This window comes from Lepidochelys kempii, chromosome 22 (genome assembly GCF_965140285.1).
Source record: "Lepidochelys kempii isolate rLepKem1 chromosome 22, rLepKem1.hap1, whole genome shotgun sequence".
NCBI classification, from domain to species: domain Eukaryota; kingdom Metazoa; phylum Chordata; order Testudines; family Cheloniidae; genus Lepidochelys; species Lepidochelys kempii.
The window spans coordinates 16,008,583-16,028,491 of record NC_136401.1 but is presented as its reverse complement, the minus strand read 5'-3'; the positions used below and the strand labels follow the sequence as shown (position 1 = coordinate 16,028,491).

At 48.0% G+C, this 19,909-nt stretch overlaps 1 protein-coding gene across 5 annotated transcripts; it reads left to right on the top strand.

Annotated features, from left to right (window-relative positions):
• The first annotated feature begins 933 nt into the window (after positions 1–933).
• LOC140901644 (TLC domain-containing protein 5) lies at positions 934–18,842 on the top strand. 5 transcript variants are annotated; one of them, XR_012155914.1, is made up of 6 exons: positions 934–996; positions 5,316–5,515; positions 7,660–8,029; positions 9,766–9,945; positions 11,860–11,995; positions 17,795–18,842. XR_012155914.1 is itself a non-coding variant. In XM_078849878.1 (5 exons), exons 2-4 carry the CDS (start codon positions 5,317–5,319, stop codon positions 9,920–9,922), a joined length of 726 nt encoding a protein of 241 aa, XP_078706004.1. In that variant the 5' UTR covers positions 934–996; position 5,316; the 3' UTR covers positions 9,923–9,945; positions 11,860–12,520. The 5 variants fall into 5 exon arrangements, 4 of the variants coding, with proteins under 4 accessions (XP_078706004.1, XP_073176952.1, XP_073176951.1 ...); XM_078849878.1 differs by lacking the exon at positions 17,795–18,842 and having other exon boundaries at positions 11,860–12,520; XM_073320851.1 differs by lacking the exons at positions 11,860–11,995; positions 17,795–18,842 and adding an exon at positions 11,327–11,852.
• The last annotated feature ends 1,067 nt before the right edge of the window (positions 18,843–19,909 follow it).

Sequence of the window (19,909 nt, the reverse complement as noted above, 5' to 3'; positions counted from 1 at the left end):
GGAGAAAAGGAGTCCCTGCCACAAGACTTTCCAATCAAAGCAAAGCTCTAGGTTTTATAACCACTGGATGGATCTCTGTGGGAAGGAAGGTTGAGAAAGGGGGTTATGCTTTGCTGCCCCAGATCTGGGCATGTGAAGTTGTGCTTAGGGTGTATGGCTCTTTTCCCCCCTCTTGCCTCAATCTTTACGTAAGGAACAGTGGCTGTATATTGATTTAATGGGACTGAACTACCAGAATGGACATACTGGGTCAGACCAAAGGTCCATCCAGCCCACTATCCTGTCTTCCAACAGCGGCCTAGGCCAGGTGCCCCAGAGGCAATGAACAGAGCAGGGAATCACCAAGCGATCCATCCCCTGCCGCCCATTCCCAGCATCTGGCAAACATCAGCTGTCTGAGCTGATGCAGAGTTGCCCCACCAGTGAGTCAGTAATGCAGCCATTCACTAGGTCAGTGTCTATTGCCTCCAGGCGGGAGTTAGTGGTCCCTCCTTCCCCATGCTCTGGATCAGCACACAGGGTGGAGTGGGTGAAGTAGTTCTCTTTCCCTACCTCTGTTTGTGCCTGGGGATGTCCTTCTCCCTGGCCAAGCACCGCAAGGCCCTGATTCGGCTGGGGGGTGTCTTTGGGGGTGCTAATACTGTAATGCACATCATGCCACTGTAAGTCACAGCCTCTTCTCCTGTGCGCTGGGAGAGACTGCGGGCGAGGGCAGAGGGGGGGGGTTGTGTTTCTTGCCCCTCCCGCGCCAAAATAAATAAATAAACAAACAAATCTCTTCCCCCCCCCCGTACGTAGGGGTCTGGGGGGAGTTTGTTCTCTTCTCCCCGGCAGCTTTCTGCTCCGCTGGCCCCGTGCTGCCGTCCGTCCTCCGCGCCAGCAGGCGACTCTAAGCCGAGATCCTCCCCGGCTGCCGGAGCCTCCTGCGCGGCGCTCTCTGGTTCCTGTGGCCGAGAGACCGGCGGGGTCCCGGCGGAGGCCTGGCGCTCTGGGCAGGTAACCTCGCCAGGCGCGCCCGGGGGGGCCCCCTCTCTCCGGGCCCCGGGGGCGCACGGGGGGGGCGCATCTCTCCGGGCCAAGAGGGTGCATTGGAAACCCCATTCCTCTAGACTAAAGGGGGGACACGGGGGGTCCCCCCCTCTCTCCGGGCCCCGGGGGCGCACGGGGGGTCCCCCCCTCTCCAAACCCAGGGGGCGCACGAGGGGGGCCCCATCTCTCCAGGCCAAGAGGGTGCATTGCAAGCCCCATTCCTCTAGACTAAAGAGGGCGCACGGGGGGTGCCCCTCTCTCCAAACCCAGGGGGCGCACGGGGGGTCCCCCTCTCTCCGGGCCCCGGGGGCGCACGGGGGGTCCCCCCCTCTTTCCGGACCCAGGGGATGCATTGGAAGCCCTATTCCTCTAGACTAAAGAGGGCGCACGGGGGGTCCCCCTCTCTCCGGACCCAGGGGATGCATTGGAAGCCCTATTCCTCTAGACTAAAGAGGGCGCACGGGGGGTCCCCCTCTCTCCAAACCCAGGGGGCGCACGGGGGGTCCCCCTCTCTCCGGGCCCCGGGGGCGCACGGGGGGTCCCCCTCTCTCCGGACCCAGGGGATGCATTGGAAGCCCTATTCCTCTAGACTAAAGAGGGCGCACGGGGGGTCCCCCTCTCTCCAAACCCAGGGGGCGCACGGGGGGTCCCCCTCTCTCCGGGCCCCGGGGGCGCACGGGGGGTCCCCCTCTCTCCGGACCCAGGGGATGCATTGGAAGCCCTATTCCTCTAGACTAAAGAGGGCTCGCGGGGTCCCCCATCTCTCCGGCTCAAGGAGGCGCACGGGGAGGGGGTCCCATCTGTCTAGATCAAAAGGGGCCCACGGGGGGGGCCCATCCCTCTAGACCCAAGGGGGCACACGGGGGGGGGTCCCCATCCCTCTTGACCAAAGGAGGCGCATGGGGATCCCTGTCTCTTCGGACCCAGGGGGTCCATGGGTACCCCATCTCTGCAGGCCAAGAGGGTGCATTGGAGCCCCATCCCTCTAGACTAAAGAAGGTGCACGAGGGGGGGTTCCCCATCTCTCCGGCTCAAGGAGGCGCACGGGGAGGGGGTCCCATCCGTCTAGATCAAAAGGGGCGCATGGGGGGTTCCCATCTCTCCAGGCCAAGAGGGTGCATTGGAAGCCCCATTCCTCTAGACTAAAGGGGGCACACGGGGGGTGGCATCTCTCTGGACCAAGGGGGGCGTACACCAGTTCATCCTGCCCGGGCTCAGGGTGGCGATAAGGGGTTCACCATCTCTCGCCGCACTGGTTAGTACAGGATGGGGGAAGAGACCCTCGGCATTGGGGGCTGCTTCCTTATTAGACTGGGCAGCCTCCCCCCCACCCCCCGTGGAGAAAGGCGATCCAGCTCTGCTCCTCCTTGCATCATGGCAGGATACAGCGATCAGCTGCTCCTAAACTCCCTCCTAGCTCAGCAGGTCAGGGAGAGATGTTATTTCAAAGTCCTACTCGTGCTGTGTTCCCTTCCTGATGTATTATTTTGGCTGCATCCTTCCTCTGGCGCAGCCTGGTGCTAGGACGAGCCGAATGGCATTCGCCAGCTTCCAGCATGACAGGCTGCCTCTGGGAGTGATCTTTATTTCGTTATGTTCAGTGCTGGTCTTTACACGGGCTCAGGGCTGGACCCAAAGGCGATTCAGGCCCTAAAGATTCCTTCCTGCAGCTCAACTTTCTGTTTCAGAGTAACAGCCGTGTTAGTCTGTATTCGCAAAAAGAAAAGGAGTACTTGTGGCACCTTAGAGACTAACCAATTTATTTGAGCATGAGCTTTCGTGAGCTACAGCTCACTTCATCGGATGCATGCCGTGGAAACTGCAGCAGACTTTATTTATACACAGAGAATATGAAAAAATACCTCCTCCCACCCCACTGTCCTGCTGGTAATAGCTTATCTAAAGTGATCATCAGGTGGGCCATTTCCAGCACAAATCCAGGTTTCTCACCCTCCACCCCCTCACACAAATTCACTCTCCTGCTGGTGATAGCCCATCCAAAGTGACAACTCTTTACACAATGTGCATGATAATAAAGTTGGGCCATTTCCTGCACAAATCCAGGTTCTCTCACCCCCTCACCCCCCTCCCAAAAACCACACACACAAACTCACTTCCTCTCTTGCTCCCTCTGCTGTTTCCTGTGTCATGTAGGGAAAGCGTGAGCCCTGGTATCTGAGCTAGGATTCAGACTCAAACTAGATGGACAAGTCCTGCCTTGTACCATTAGAGTTGGCTTTTTCGGCCCCCACTAGTCCCAGCTCTCTATACCCTTTCCCTCAGCGATAACTTGGAGTACCAGTTACCTGCCCTATTCAAAAGAAACAGGAGCATCCATTTATTCCCAAGATTTTGGATCAGACATTTGTGCCTGCTATAACAGATGGAGAGACAAAAACAGTGACCAGCACATGTGCTGTGCACTCGCCTTCACCCTGCAACATTTTGAGTTTAGACTGAATATAAAGTAAATTGGAGGATATTGTGGTGAGGCGGGAGAGCGGCAGTAGGGAGGTGGAGCCCTGGTGTGATATGTTTTATCCTGGAGAGGAGGGAGTTACAGTACTGGGCTGGGATTCAGGAGATCTGGTGTCAATTCCTGACTCCTCCACGCAGTCTCTGTGACACTTTGGCCAAGTCAAGGATGATTTAGTTGGGGTTGGTCCTGCTTTGAGCAGGGAGTTGAACTAGATGACCTCCTGAGGTCTCTTCCAAACCTAATCTTCTTTGAATCTAAGTCACTTAGGCCTGGATTGTCAATGGGAGAAATCCCAGCTTGCTGTCATCTGTAAATTTTGTAAGTGTACTCTCCGCTCTGTTATTTAAGGCATTAATGAAAATATTGAATGGTACTGGACCTAATTCTGACCCCTGTAGAGCCCCACTTTGGTTCCTTCTCCCAGTTTGACAGCGAACAGTTGATCTGCTTTTTGAGTGTGGTCTTTCAACCAATTGTGTACTTCCCTGACAATTGTTTCATCTAGACCACATTTATCTAGTTTGCTAATGAGAATTTCATGTGGCACTTTGTCAAACCCCTAAGTAAAATCTGGATACATCCCATCTAAAGCTTTCTGCCATCTACTGCACTTGGCCAGTAACTCTGTCAAAGAGGGACATTAGGTTGGTTTGTCATGATTTGTTCTTGACAAATCCATGTTGGCTATTCCTTATATCCATATTATTCTCTCAGTCCTTTAATGTTTGTGACAGGCTTCGCTCCTCGGGTGGCAAGTCCTGTAGGAGTGCAAAATATTTCTCTTGTTCCGGCAGAGGTAGAATTGAGACGCTGCCCTCCATGAGCAATGTTACAAAGCAGGGCAGGTGATGCGACTGGCAGACCTTTCAGAGGCAGAAGGCACGGGAGGAGAGGGAACCTTGAGGCCCAGGGATGACTCTCTTATTTGGAGCGCAGTCTTAAAACTTTCTGAAAATGCAGCAGCCTGCCACTTAGGTAGAGTAGATGGCTGAGAACACATTCCACCTGTGCTCTGCCCTCTACTCTGGCTGCCAGTCTGATAATGGGTCTATTTCCAAGTCCTGGTCTTTAAGGACCCAACTGGGCTAGGACCTAGTGGCCTAGAAGACCGTCTCTCTCAACACACCTCCTCACAACAGGTAAGACTGGTGAGGTTGCTTCAGCTGGCACTCCCCATGGGCTGCTTTCTCAATACTGGGCCAGCCACTGGAATTCACTCCTAGTGGGTCTAATTCTCATCACCTTCAGAGTGTTCCGCAGGATGCACTGCTTTCAGACAGGCTTTCTCCTAACAGAGTCATGGAGGGTTCCCTGGCAGTAAGGGTTAGCCTGTTCCAGAATTGAGAGGCAAGAGACCTTACATTCCAAACCTTGCGGATGAGTCCCAGTGTGACCAGGGAGAATTCATATCGCCTCTCTGTAGCTCAGGGTCCCCATCTGAAAAATGGAGATTATGATGCTGATCCCTCTTTTGGGAAGCGATTTGAGAGCTGGTGAGGCTGCTACTTATTGTATTCTATCCCATTGCCTGCAATGGTTCCCTACCCAAGTAAAATGGCTCTGTCAGAGGCAGGGGAAGAGAGAAGGTGGCAGCTGTAATAGGATTTGCTGCATGCTCATGTGCTATGGCAGCAGGTGCCTTCAAAATAATTTGTTATAACAAGCAGCAGCAGCAGAAAATACTAATTTATATAGGGGAGGAGTCAGAGCAATTTAGTGGTAAGTCTGGAAATGCTGTGATGAAGCCAACTGACTTTGCATGTGACTAGATTAACTAATCTTTCTCTGTCTCCCTGCCCTGTCCTAGGATGATGGCCTCTATGCCCCTCCGGGTGACCTGCAGTCTGATCTCCTGGCTGTCTCTCTACACCTGGTTCTGCCATCGGTATAAGCACCGTAGCTACGAGTGGAGCTGCCGGCTGGTCACTCTGACCCACGGTGTCCTCGCCACCTGCCTCTCTGCTTACATTGGTTTTATCGATGGCCCCTGGCCTTTGACTCACCCAGGTGTGTTATGGGAGTTTTGCCCCAGGTGACTGATCTCATGGCAGAGAGTAGTGTCTTCTGAGCAGCAGGAGCGCACCCATCTTCCTCAGTGGATCTTGCTGGCTGTTCCCTTCTTGGGCTCCAGCTCCAGCCAAAATGTAATTGGTTCCAGGAAGGGGGGATTCTAATTAGTGTTGTTAGTGCTCCCTTTGTCGCCTTCTTCTGGTCTCACTCTGAGTCTCTTTGCAGCCTGCTCCCTCTGGAACGGCTTCATTCAAACCCGCTTCTCTCCCCTGCCCTGCCATCAGATTGGCTATGGCTAACTCTCCCTGCTTCTTTGTCTGCACTGTATCTGTGCATTTTGCTGGGGATTTTAAACTCCTCAAGGCTGGGATCTCTCATTTATGCCCCAAAAGCAGACTGAAGTAAGTAGGTGCTAATCCCATGGAAGCCTCTGGGGCAAGTTCAGCATGTAACTGGTGTACACTGCTTATGAAATGGGTGTGAGGGCAAAGTAATATTATTGCACTAAAGCTGTCACTCACCAAGCATGTAAGGAATATGAGAAACCTGCTAGTGAGTAGGAAACTGAGCCTGATTTGTTTGTACAGGGAGGGGGATTATTTCATATACTTCTGAAGAATATGAGCCTCCATTTAAAGAAAAAATCTTCCAAGTCTTATGGTTGCAAAGACAGCATTCCAAATGTGACCCGATGCAGTGCTGCCTTCCTGAGTGCAGGCAGACAGACAGCCCAAGTGCCTCTGTTGCTGCTCATAGCTTTGTCTAGGCAACAGCAGTGTGAAATTGACAGAATTCTTGACACTCCTCACCCCTGCCCTCAAGATTCTGAGCAGCTGCAGTGAAACTTAACAACCTCTTGTTAATTTCACGCTGCTACTTGGAAAAGTGCTGAGTGGTGATAGAGGAGGCTCCAGAGCTATTCACAAAGGACGAGGAGGAGGACACAAACATAGGCTGATTGATCATGGTGAGAAAGTACTCAGCCCCTCCCCAACATGGGAAGAGAGAGGGAAGGTCCGGCTAGATTCCAGCAGCCTGAAGGGGGCTTCCAATGTGAACCAGCAGCTGATATGCCCTAGTAGGAATCCCAGGACTTAGAGGATTTCGGGTAGTGATTTGCAGGGGAAAGGGCCTCTCCCCAGGCTTCTGCCTCTGACCATAGCTGTTGTGGTTCCACCTTCATCTCTCCTATCAGCCTCTGGCCAGTAGCGCTCTGGTAAGCATTTATAAGCATGATGACCATGACCGAGGGGACGGCCTAGAGTTATAAGCATCCGTTTCCAAATCACAGGGGCAGCTTCATGCACCAGTGCAAGGGCAGAGTTGGGCACAGTTTGTGCCTCCCCTGTTGAGAGGCTGCCAGGGGCCAGTAGGGGCTGGTGCAGCACTGAGGGCTGCCTTAATTTGTGCTCTTTCTTAAAAGACCCCTGTGAGATTTTTGCAGGGATGCAGAATAATGGGGACATAAGAATCCCACCTCCCGTTCCCCCCCCTCTGCCCCTGCCCGTCCACCCCAGAACAGCCCCATACCTGGCACTCCTGTGGAGGGGGAGCTAGTAGCTCTGTTCTGGTCATAGGAGGCCCCTGCACTGGAGATATTCCCAGGGTTTGGGGAGGGGGGGGGTTTACCTCTGTCCTGCAACCCCTTTCTGCCAACCGAACTGGCATAGAGGCTTTAGTGCTGTGAGGAATCGGGCCTGTGACCCTCTGGAACCACAGGTTTGAATTCTGGTAGGGTGGCCCCTCTCTTAGAAGCTGCGGTCCTGTCTGCTGTGAACGTCATAGCTCCCCATGATGGAGGAGCGCTGTGCCTTACAGGGAGGATTTTCCTCCCCACAGTCTTATGTGCCAGCGTGCATCCGAGTTCTGCCCTCCACAGGAGGCCTTGCTACATTTGGGAGAGAAGTGACTCACGGTGTGTTGGGGGGAGGCGCGTGTTTCTGTAATGCTCTCTGGGCTCCTTTTGGGACGGGAGGTGTTTTGCAAGCATAGAGGCCATTATTGTGACTTCCTCAGCTTTCCCTTGCTCAGTGCCAGGCAAAGCGGCCATTGCTGGAAGAGAACACCTTGCCCCTTCCGCAGATCCTGCCTGCCTGGTGTCTCCTCTCTTTAATGCACCAGCTGGTGTCTTTCCTTTCCAGGGTCACCGAACACAACCCTCCAGGTGCACGGGCTGTGCCTTAGCTTGGGCTACTTCCTCTTCGACCTGGCCTGGTGTGTATACTTCCAGGCAGAGGGCGCTCTGATGCTTGCCCATCACATGGTGAGCATCTTGGGAATCACGGTGTCTCTGGCCCTGGGTGAGTCGGCTGCCGAAGTCAACGCTGTCATCTTTGGCAGTGAGATCACCAACCCGCTGCTGCAGGCCCGCTGGTTCCTGCGGGAGATGGGGCTCTACCACAGCTTCACGGGGGATGTGGTGGATTTCTTCTTCGTGGGCCTCTTCACGGGCGTGCGGATCGGGGTCGGGGCCTGGCTCATGTACTGCGAGCTTGTGTCACCCAAGCCCAGGTGGTTCATTAAGGTGGGGGGGGTAATTATGTACGCGGTCTCCTGGGTTTTCATGGTTAGCATTTGCCGCTTCGCTAGGAGGAAAAGCATGAAGAAGTACCATGCCTGGAGGAGCAGGAAGAATGAGGAGCTGTACTCGGAAACAAATGGGCATCTGAAGAGTCATTAACCCTGGGGACACCAAGTTCACGATCTTGCAAGAAGGGGCTCGAGCCCCTGGACAGGAAGGTCATTGTTGGGAGATGAGCCATTTAACATTAGAGAGAACTGAGCCAAGTTCATCCCTGGTGTAACACCATTGAAGTCAGTGGAGTTACACCATAGATGCATTGGGTTTGGGGGGTGTTACCTGGATGAGAATGGATTAGAGGTGTGCTGTGTGTATGTAGACATATAGCAAACTGCGTGAGTGGGGAAAGGGCTTAATTTACAATTAAAGCAGTTGCCAGGGCAGAGGTGTAAATAGCAGTGTTAGTGGCTGACTCCTTCAGCACTGATACAATCTTGAAGGAGATCAGATCCAGCACTAGGTCTCTGTGTTCAATGTACTGCACAGTGCAGGCACCTAGTGTGGCTCTGATTTCCTGTTCAGAAGAGGTGTGGTATAGTGGTTGGTGTGGGGAAACTGGGAGTCAGGATTCCTGGCTCTGTCACCAACTCGCAAGGTGAGCTGCTTAGCTCTCTTTGTGCCTCAATTTCCCCATCTGTAAAGTGGGGATAATGAGGCTGACCTACCTCTGTGAAGCGCTTTCAGATCCTTGAATAAAAGGGGGACTGTACATGCAAATGTGGTAGATATTTATTATTCTCTAGGCATTTCCTTTGGAAGAGAGAAGCTTGGTGGTAGAGCCAGAATGCAAGTGCAGGTTAAATAGCAGTTGAGTCAGTATTATTTTTCTTCTGGTCGCTTGTAATTCTTTATTTATTGTTTGTTTTATTTCTGTTACAGTAGCGCCCAATCAGAATTGAGGCCTCAGCGTGGTAGGTGCTGTACAAACACACACAATGAGGCAGTCTCTGACGTGAAGAGCTTACAATGGCTTTTCCCCCCTAGCTCACTCCTTCCCACACTGATCATTAAAAACCAGACCCACAATGTCGTTCTGGGTTCCCTTTCTAGTAGTCAGGTGTCTAACCACTCCCATCACAAAAAGCCACATCAGCAAGTGGCTATAACTGGCCCCCTTGCTGACGGTCTCCGGAGGTGGGCTGCTCTGCCCATGGAGACTGCAATTCCCATTTGCAATGCTTCCCATCTGTCCAGGGACAGGGAATAGCACAGAGGAAGCTTGCTTTGCTGCTTCCTGTGCTCTGACCTGTGGATAAATGACATACTTCAGGCTTGTCAAACCAACATCTCTCACCAGCAGTAAATGTATGTAAAAACTAAATCCTTTAAGTAGGATGGGACTGGCAGCTCGCAGAGTAACAACCAGATCCTGACCTTGGTTAACCTAGTGTAAAGCCAATGCATTCCCACTGTGGATTTAAACCAGTGTATCTGAAACCAGAATCTGGCCCAGTGTTGCCTTTACGAAAGCCAGCTGACCTGGACATAGGAAAGCTGTGTTACTGACACTGGCCCCATGTACAGATTCCGCTGTGTTGGGGAAACTGCGTTCTTTCGGATGCTGTTGTATTTATCTCGCTGCAGTCTCTTAAGCACAATTTGGTTTTGATCCTGGCCCTTTAACGTGTGGATTCCGCCACAAACTAATCTACAGTTCATATTTCAGTTCTGCTGTAGACGTCGCCTGTTGCAACCAAAGAACTGACCTGCAAATTGCCACATGCCAGCTTCAGGTGAAAATAACTGACAGAAGGTCAGGCCAGTCCTCAAAGGGAAACTCCACCTATTTTGCTTGGTGCAGTGATACAAATGTTCACTCTTGAAGGGAGAAAGGAGGTTAGCAGAGGTAAGTGGTAATCAGGACTTCTGGGTTCTATTCCTGGCCCTGCTGCTGACATGTTTGTCATGTGACCTCTTTGCTTCAGTGTACCCATCTATGAAATGGGTATAATATTGACCTACCTCACAGGGGTGTCTTGAGGTTTATCAATAGGAAAGCACTTTACTTACCTATGGTGGGTATTTTCAGGTCTCTGGTGAGCAGTGCTGTATAAATGTAGAGTGTCACTGCTGTGATTTGAGAACTTTCCCCCATGGTATAAACTGTGAACTATAACTGGGACTAAACTTTCTAACTCAAACATGGCACTTCTCAGTCCCTGGCTTACTCAAATCACAAAACCCCAGAGGGATGCGATGCTTTTCAACAGTGATCACAGGCAGGTTTCTGAGAGATACCGATTGATACTGTGAACTGGAAATATATTTAGGGGCCAGTCCTGCAAACTTTTCTCAGGTAAAGTTCCTGTTTGATTAAAGCGAGGGTGCTGGGGTTGTTTGCCCACGTGGGGACTACAGGAGTACCTCTGGAGTCTCAACCACTTCCTGCAGTGGGCCTGAACCTGAAAATCTTTTTGGTGTGGAACTCTCATCAGTCAATAAAGGCTTTGTGCAGGGAAGGCTTGCAGGTTGGAGTCTCAAGTATGCTTAGAAGACAGCTGAGCCTGGTATGTTCTCAGTACAGTTTCTAACTACCGGCCAGGAATGGTTCCACATGCAGACCTAATGGTCTGGATTGAGACCTAGATCTTCAGAGAAGTTTGGTGTGCAGTTGCACTCACAGCTGATGCACAAATGGTCGAGTAGCCATGGTGGGTGAGTGCAGTGGAAGTAACAGCACATGCAAATTAGATATGCACTTTGCACAAGCCATTGTGCGCTTAGATAAATATGAGCTGTAATGGCCAAGGAGTTCCTTTATTTGTGCTTCCGAGAGTAGAAAGGGGACCTTGTTGCAGAGCCTCTGATCAATATCATGACTGTTTAGCATGGTATACAAGGGTGCCAGAAGGAGTAATTGGCAATGGCTTTGCAGAAAAGAGAGGGCAAGGATGCTTCTAGCAAAGGCCTTGTAGTGGCTGCAGTGGGCACAAGTACAGAAGCATGAGCCCAGGGAGAGGGAAGATACCTTGCCATCTGAGTGAAGCACAGGGTGTGAGGGAATGTCCTAAATTACACTGAGTAGAAGGGCTAACCCATGGTGTCTGGAACAGATGTGTGGGACTAGTGTGAAATACTAACTTGTGTTTGAATTACTGTGTAATAATTACTGATGTTCCACCGGTGGATGGTGTTGAAGCTTTCTATGACATTTTATAAAATAAAGACACTTTAACTATACAAGGAACCGAGTATCTCTCTCTCTAATGCAGTTTCTTCTTTTGAAGGTAAAATGCTGGCTGCCAGATGAGTCAGCGTGGCCTAGATCCGGGGTTCTCAACCTTTTCCTTTCTGAGGCCCCCTCAACGTGCGATTAAAAACTCCCTGGCACACCTGTGCCACAACAACTGGTTTTCTGCATATAAAAGCCAGGGCCGGCGTTAGCAAGCAGGGCAATTGCCTGGGGCCTCATCCCATGGAGCGCCTCTGAAACTATATTGCTCAGGCTTTGGCTTTAGCCCCGGGTGGTGGGGCTCAGGGCACAGGCTTCAACCCCATGTGGTGGGGCTTTGGCTTTCTACCTTGGGCCCCAGTGAGTCTAATGCTGGCCCTGCTTGGCGGCCCTCCTGAAACCTGCTCATGGGCCCCCCAGGGTGGGCTCGGACCCCTGGTTGAGAACCGCTGGCCTAGATGAATGGGTAAAGCATTTGGGATCCATACCCACCAATCAATGAATAAAGTATTTGGATGTGCAATCCCTCCTCTGCCAGTTTCTCATTAAGGGGCTGTGAGCAAGTCCCTTTACCTCCATGTCTTTCAGTGTCTCCATCTGTAAAAGGAGGCTGGAGTCTACGTCACAGGAGTGTTGTGGAGAGAAAACAAGGAGTGAGAATGGATCATCTCAGGAAGAGAATAAAGGTCCCAAAGCCGGTCAGAACAAATGAGGCCATCTATAGGTATTTGGGCCCACTTGGGAGGTTTTCCACAGCAGCATATAGAGGGGAGGATTCTGGCCCTCATGCTGCCCCAGCAGTGTAGAGCTGTAGAAGAGTCCCAGCCTCGGGGATGGGAGGGAGAGCGTATTTGTGGCATTCAGCACTCTGGGAATTCTGGGCTTCCTGCTGCATGGCCCATAGACAGCCCTGAGGAAGCTGCTGTATGTTTGAGCAGTCCTCGGGGCTCTTCTAACTTATGCTGGGTGCCACTGCAGTCCCCACAGCGTCCCAGAATCTGGAGGGTGCAAAGATGGTGTGAAGACCTATACCCGGGCTTTATTATCTGTGGGGCACCTCTTACGTGGCACATTGCAGAATCTAGCCCTGAGCTGGGGGGGAAACATGGAAGCAAGTGGTGGGTGTGACAGTTTTCAGGGTATCCAGGTTTGAGAGTCACCTTGTAACCTCCCCCGCCCCCATCACCAGCATGAGAAAAACTTGCTTGTGCTTAACTGGGTGTCAGCTCCCTGAGGCCACCAGCCTGTCAGCTACCCACACATTCACCTCTGGGCTAGGCCAGTCCTTACTGTGCCATGCAGGCTAGTCATCAGAGCACCTCAGTCCCCGAGCCCCTTTGGAACTGTATGTCCCATCTGTTACCCACAGAAACACCACTTCTGCTTGTCTCCACCAAGGGAACAGTGTGCACCCCGATTTGTGTGATTCAGCTCAGGAACAGCCCCTGACTTAACATCACAGCACTCAGATATATTTATAGTAAAAACAACAAGTTTAATATCAACTATTTGAGAGAGTGTGTATAGATAATGGAAGGAAACAGTTACATATAAAACAAAACTGTAACACGCTTTCTAGAGCCTAAACTCACCAGTCTAACCTCCTTGTGGCTCATTCTCCAGTGTCCTGCCTCCCCGTTGACTTCACATGTCAATAACTTGCCGTCGTGTTGGCTTACAATGCTTACTTTACCTGCTGACAGAGAGACAGGTCAAAGAACCTCTTTTATCTGGCAGAAAAAATCCTGTTTGTCAAGTCTGCCTTGATACGGACTTTAAAGCACATTTTCAGTAGACGTATGTAACTCCTGACCTGGTATCTATATGTACATTTCACAATGATATGAACAATCAGTGTGACCCTGGCTTTCATTTAAGACTTCACCTGTTGCTCTTTGGTGAACCAGAATGTATATTCCAGAATCAGGATATTCTTGCAACCCCCTTCCCAGTTGGCATTTGGGGGTTCATGGATAACAGTGGGTTTTCCAATGCCATTGAAACCCATCTCATTTTATATCTCCCCATTCTCCTTAAAAAGCTTTTTTTTTTTTCCCCAAATGACCACTGTTGGCCCTAGAATACATATATATAACCTTCCCTTTCAATCCTCTGCCATTCTTCTGTAACTGATCCCCATATTTATGTTTTAAGAGGCTGGTATTTTATAAGATTCAGAGCTTTATTCCTTTGCAACAGTGGCCCAGGCACTGATGAAAAAGCCGAATGTTTTAAGACATTAGAGTCTAGACTTAATACCAGCACTGTCAGTAGGTCTGTTTCTTGGATATGAAAGATGAGAGAATGTTTTAAGCCTCATGAAAGTCCTGTATGCATTTCTGATCCTTCCAGACCTTGTGTAGCTTGGCTGGAAAGAAAATTGCAAAGTCTGCTGCCATTTCCAAAGAAATCAAATTGCAGAGAGAAATTGTCTGCATTGGCCTTGAGTTGCATGAGCAATTTCTGGGCAAGGAGGGACTCTTTTGATTATCCCAATATACCGTCACTTTTCTCCTTCCAAAACGTAGTGTGCACGTGTTCTAGTGAATTAGCATAGAAGGAATTCGCTTTTTATGGGCCTGATCCTCTTCCCATTTTAGGAGTGGTTTGCTTTTGATGAGCATGAGCCTGACTCTGCTCCTGTCACACTACAATCAGAGTTTTGGAGTTGATTTGGTGGGAACAGAATTAAAGACCTTGAAATAAGCAACTTGAGCTGGTCTGTATTTAAGATTACTACAAAATGCTTTAATTAAAAGGAGAGTATAGATGCTGGAACTGGGGGTGCTGTTGCACCCCCTGGCTTGAAGTGGTTTCCATCATATCCAGGGTTTATAGTTTGGTTCAATGGCTCTCAGCATCCCTACTATACAAATTGTTCCAGCATCCCTGAAGGAAAGGAACTTTTTATTCAGAATTAATTCAGGAGAAGTGGAGAAATTGTCAATTTTTATGGCATCCCCAATACCTCAAGCTTTTGGGATAACCTTCCTGACAAGTATAGTGTTATCTTTAATTGAAACTCCTGTCAAAAGGTTTCAACTCCTCCAGCACAACTGACTGTCCCGGTACATGATTGGAAATAGTATTATTTTCCAGCTCTGCAGGAACAACACAAGCCAACTCACACTTCTAGTCAGAAGGATGCTGATTTCAGGGCTTGTCTATACAGGGACACTTAGCAAAGTTTGGAAATTAAAACCAAAGGAAGGCCATTTTAATTCTGAATCATTGTGTTCACATAAGGGTTTAATGTGGTTTAGCTAATCCACTTTAAAAGTTAATTCAGGTTAATTTTCCTGAGTACACGAGCCCTTAGAAGACCATAAAAAGAACGGCTCCATGACAGAAAGCACAGTGTGTGGAGACTTGTGTATACTTAAAATGTTTTGCTGCTTTAATTATGACAGTACAGTTAAAGCAGCAAAACCCTTCTAGTGTAGACACAGCTATATCCATATACAAGAGTGTGTGAACTAGTACAGTTTATTTTAGTTTGGGGCCTATAATAAGCTATACTATTATGTCACATTTAGACCATCACAACAGCATCTATAGTAGGGCTTTTTCCACTATAGTCATGTGATTGAAAAAACCACACTCCTAACCAACATCGTCTGCTGATAAAGTGTTTAAGCACAGACCACTCCTGGGTATGTCTCAGCTAGCAGTGTGTGCTGAAATGAACACAGAATTGCTCCCTGCTGACAGCAGAGCCATTGGCTCTTTAAAGGTGCAGCATACAAAAAAGCATCCCAGTTACATAGCTCTATGCACAACAGCAAGAACGCTCCCACTCACCCCCTTCCCCAAATTCCTGATTGCATCAAAATGACCTTTAATAGTGACTGATCAGGCATCATATCAGCTTCTAAAACAGATCCTGTCTAGGTCAACGTGAGGATAAAAGCAACAGCCAAATGTCTGACTGTAGAATCTCCCCTTTTGAGTTGTGGATGGCTCAATGGTTAGGTTCATAAGATACATGGCTGTCTTGCTTCTGGTCATGGCATCGGAGCCAGCTTAAAGCAGACTCAGAAGGTAAATCTCAGCAAAAGGCCAAGTTCAAAGTAAATTCCCAACTGGCTCAGAAGGATATAACCCCAAGTAAGTTCCCTGGGATCAAAGAATACTGAACCAAGCCCTAGCCCAGAGCAGATTAGATAATGCACAGGTGAACTCGATTTAATCGAAGCTCAGACAGTTACCAAAATCAATAAGGCAGGAAGATTTAAACTGTGCTAAGCATGAGAGCAAAACCAGCCTTAACCTACTCCCAACAGAGGGGCAACTAGCGAGCTGTATGGAAAATTAATATAATCAATTGCATTTTGGAGCCAGCGAAAGGCAATGCTTAGTGCTCTATGCCACAAAGCCAGGCTGTGGTGAGAGCTTCCACTTACAGTCAGGGGACTGCTTTCCATGTTTTAAAACATAATAAGTGGGTTGGTAAGACCCAGCATTGTGATTTGTGGGGAGCAGTTGGCTTGGCAGCAGATGCTTCAGCTATGATGGATTCGTGCATTGCAAAGTGAAAATAGCTGAAAAGCTGCTGATAGATCTGTTTGCAAGTTGAAACAAATGGATTAACTTCACCGCCTAGCTGCTCTGTTTCAGATCCTCATGCTTTGTTCCCTCTGGGCGCAGTTCTGTAGCCAGAGAGAGTGCTGGGGACGGTCTAAGCAACCAGTCTGTGTTAGGTAAACTTCATGGCATAGCAGGTTGCAATGCTAGCAGCATTACCTCAGCCTTTCATCCTTCCTCGACAACTTAAGGTCAGTGTGTGGGAGACTCTTACAGGAGACTGTTAAAAAGTCAAGGATGAGGCCTTAGAAACCAAGGCCCTCTCTGTTCGTTTTATGTGTTAAAAGCTTAAGGCACATTTTGTAACATTAGGTGTTTCCGCCGGTGTCCAGAGGCAGAATTTCCCGTTCACACCCTGTTGTGGTAGGTCCCAAAGAGCTGTCACCGCCCAGAGATGGCTGCACTTAACTGGTGCAGTGTATAGTTTGCAATGAAAGGTGTCATTTAAATGTAAAATATTAGTGTTTTCTATCACCAATTCTAAATCCATCACCTAACGGCAGCTGAGGTTGAGAGGGAGGCCTTAATCCCACAGATTACTGGGGATGGTAGAAATCTCACACATGCTTCTACCCTTAAATGGAATTAGGATTAATAGAGTTTAAGGCCAAAGGGACCCATATGATTATGTAGTCTGTTCTCCTGTAGTTGCAGGCCAAAGGAACCTCATCCATGATTTCTCCTTGAAGGCAATAACTTCTGTTTGAGCTAGAACATATTTTAGAGAGATACCTGGTCTTGAATTAAATACTGCAAGTGATGGAGAAACCATCATATCTGTAGGTAAATTGTATTCATGGTCAATTACTCTCTCTGTTTAAAAATGTACAGAATGTAAGTATATAGATTCCTCATAAACAGAATCTCTTTAATTAAACTTCTTGCTCTGTTTATACCTAGGCCAAGGTTAAAGCTTGAAATGCTTCCTAATGCTGATTTTGGTTTGGTTTTTTTTTAAATTTAATGCTTTCTTCATATTTTTGAAAATAATACAAATGAAAACAACCAAACAGACCTACAAAAGAAAGAGATGTTTATATTTAATCTACAATGAAACATGGAAAGGAACTGACCAGAAATGCTATACATACCTCAGCCAAATGGACTGCAGCATATACTGGCTACCAAAAATAAGGAAAAGACAACTGGTCAAAAATTTTCAATATCTGAAATGCTCTGGAGAAATAATTCTTCAAAAGTAGAATTTTGGCGGCACATAAAAATAGCGTTGTGCACATTTTTCCTGTTTGTTTTCCCCAATTAGCTAGAGAGCTATTATTTTTTTAAAAAACTTCAAAAAATGAAATTTTTGTCCAAATTTGAATTTTTGGGGGAAAATTTTTGCAAAATGTTACTTTTCTGACTTTTTTACCACTTCCAAAAAAAAGTTTCTAACTTACTGATCCAGATTCACTACTCACGTAAGCAGTTCCGGCTCAAATAATTCTCCCGGAGTTGCTCTTGTGGTTGGTTTGGATCATTGTGTGTAGAAGCAGTTAGCATCTTTCAGGCTTAAAAGTCACAGTAAACCCAGGCACACCAAACAAACCACAATGGACCAGATCCTCAACTTGTGTAAATTGCTTTTGCTCGGTTGAAGTCAATGGAATCATGACAATTTAAACCAGCTGAGGACCTGGCCCAGTGAATCCAGAGCTGAACCCTAGAGTGTCAGCAAACTGGTCTGACTAGATCGCCCATAAATTCCATAATCTGAAGTTTGATTAAAAGACTTATTGCAAAAGTGTGGATTTCCTTTTAAAATGGGTCCCCTGGCCAGATGGGTGGTTTTCCGGTGGGAAGTGTGATGCTGGGATGTTCCAGCAGATGGCAACAGGTTCCTGGTGTGAGCTATAGGAGTAAGGTAGATTGGATCTCTTTCTTTTCTTTTCAGAAATAAACACTGTGTAACCATTTTGACTTGGGTTTGTATTTCCAGGAGTCCAATGTAAGAGACCTCAGAGGAGTTGTCCTTCTTATACCATCCTTTACTGCAACACCACCTGAGGAGTTCTGATCCATGGGACAAACATCCTTCAATGAAAGAAGTTCCCAGTGCTTTGACACACTTACTTCTGGTCTGGACACTGGAGAATATGCTATAGAGAACAACCTTGCATTGCCCTGGAGAAACGGATTAGATCACTTTATAGCCCTTTTCCATTTCTAATATATGTTTCTATGAAGGTTCTAACTGTAAATTGCAGGCTAAATGCAATTTAGAACAAAAAAAAATCTATTTTAATTAGTAGTGCACAGTTTAATTGCTTATTGATTTTAGCTGCTGGATTTCACATTGTTAAACTGCACAAGCAGCAGAAATCTCATAAATACCCACAGATATTAAATTAATAAATGTTACATTTGGAGGCACACACCATTGGTTCCTAACAAAATCAACATTTGCTGAAAAGATAAACAGTACTTGCATAAGGGCTTGTTTTGATTAGCTGTTTCCCTTTTTAATTGTTGAATTAAAAATTAAAATGTCTATGTGACCCATGAGGAGAGAAAGTTAATCTCCACAACAGTGTCTTACATGGACATTTGTACTTCTTCTTGAGTAGGGGGGGTGTTTTTGTAGAATGATTCTTTTAAACATTGAGGCAAGTCCTTAGCAGGGTGTAAATCAATTTAGCTTCATTGATTTTGATGGAGCTATGCAGATTTATTCCAGCTGAGGATCAGGCCCATTCTCTTTACTGTATTTGTGTTTACACTTTCTTGTTACAGCCATATTAAGATAGAAGATCAGCAGGAATGCTGCTACCCAGCCAGCAACTGTGGTTGCCAAAAGCTTTGGTGGCATGATATGATCGCCAATGATGGGCCAAAAATGAAAATCCAGCCTGACCAACTTAAGGACCTAGCGAGTGATTGATCTGGGTGTGGATTGATCTGCAAGGAGGCTATGTCCCTCTGAGATTGGTGATGATGCTGGTGATGTCTTCCTCTTGCTAATTGTTATTGTAATGTGATTATTTTGTCATGCACAATAAAATACATTAAAGAAATAAAATAAAAGGACAACACCACCTGATATGCAATTACCAGCCCTGACAAAAAGCACAGGGTCTCCCAGAAACCCACCTTCCGTAAGATCAAGACATCAGCATCATCAGCTGAAAGGAAACCACAAGGAATATATAGATCTTCTACGCACCTATGCAAATGCCATGCATCATCTAGAGAATGGTTTCATTCCCCACTTCCCCTCTTACAATGAATCATTTCGAAAGAAGAAGTTAATTAGATACTAATACTGTCTCTTGGCTCACGCTAACCAGATCCCTGGTGAAAAATGTTATACCACAAGGTAAAACAGTACTGTCGCTTATTTACAGTAGGGCACTGTGCCGTATCCCTAGTGATCTGGTCACGGGCCAGTGTCCTAAGTCGCTTTGGCCTTGCCACGAGCATTTGATGCTTGGCAAGAGCAGCGTGTACCACAATTCTATGGCATTTGGTAAGAAAAGACTGATAGGCACTCCTGGTCGTAGAATATTGCTGCTAAGCTCTTGGGTTTGGGAGACTAGACGCTGTCACCAAACTTTGCTAATGGAGCTGTGCCATGCACCCATGGCATAGTGCATGAACTCTTGCCACTTAATAACATGGTAATAACTTGAATCCTTGGCACTATGCCACATGGTAATGGAATTTCATGAACTCGTAGTATAGGGGTAATAATCTTTGGCACTTACTAACATGGCACTTGGGTGGACGCTTGGTACCAACGGGGTGGGGATGAGGAGGAATGGTGGGCACGTGGGGTTAGGTGATACAGAACTCAGCTGCTGGGTTTATCGTTATTATTTATACAGTCTGTGCTACCAGACATTAACAATAGAGTTTAGCCACAAACAGGACCAGGTGGGCAAACTGATGCGCAAATTTTAAACCTCTCCCCAAGCCTAGTATAGTCTATAAATGGTGGGGGGGACCATACAAAGGTATGGCTGGGAAGCGGTAGTTTTAGGGATTCAAGAGATGGAGATGGTTTGGGGAACAAGCGAGGGACAGCCATGTCAATGGAAGTTTAAATGTGGGAATG

Bases quoted from the DNA above. Each gene is read 5' to 3' on its own strand.
- LOC140901644 (XM_073320849.1), top strand. From the start codon at position 5,317: ATGATGGCCTCTATGCCCCTCCGGGTGACCTGCAGTCTGATCTCCTGG. The intron at 5,516-7,659 runs GTGTGTTATGGG...TTTCCTTTCCAG, and splicing joins CTGGCCTTTGACTCACCCAG to GGTCACCGAACACAACCCTC.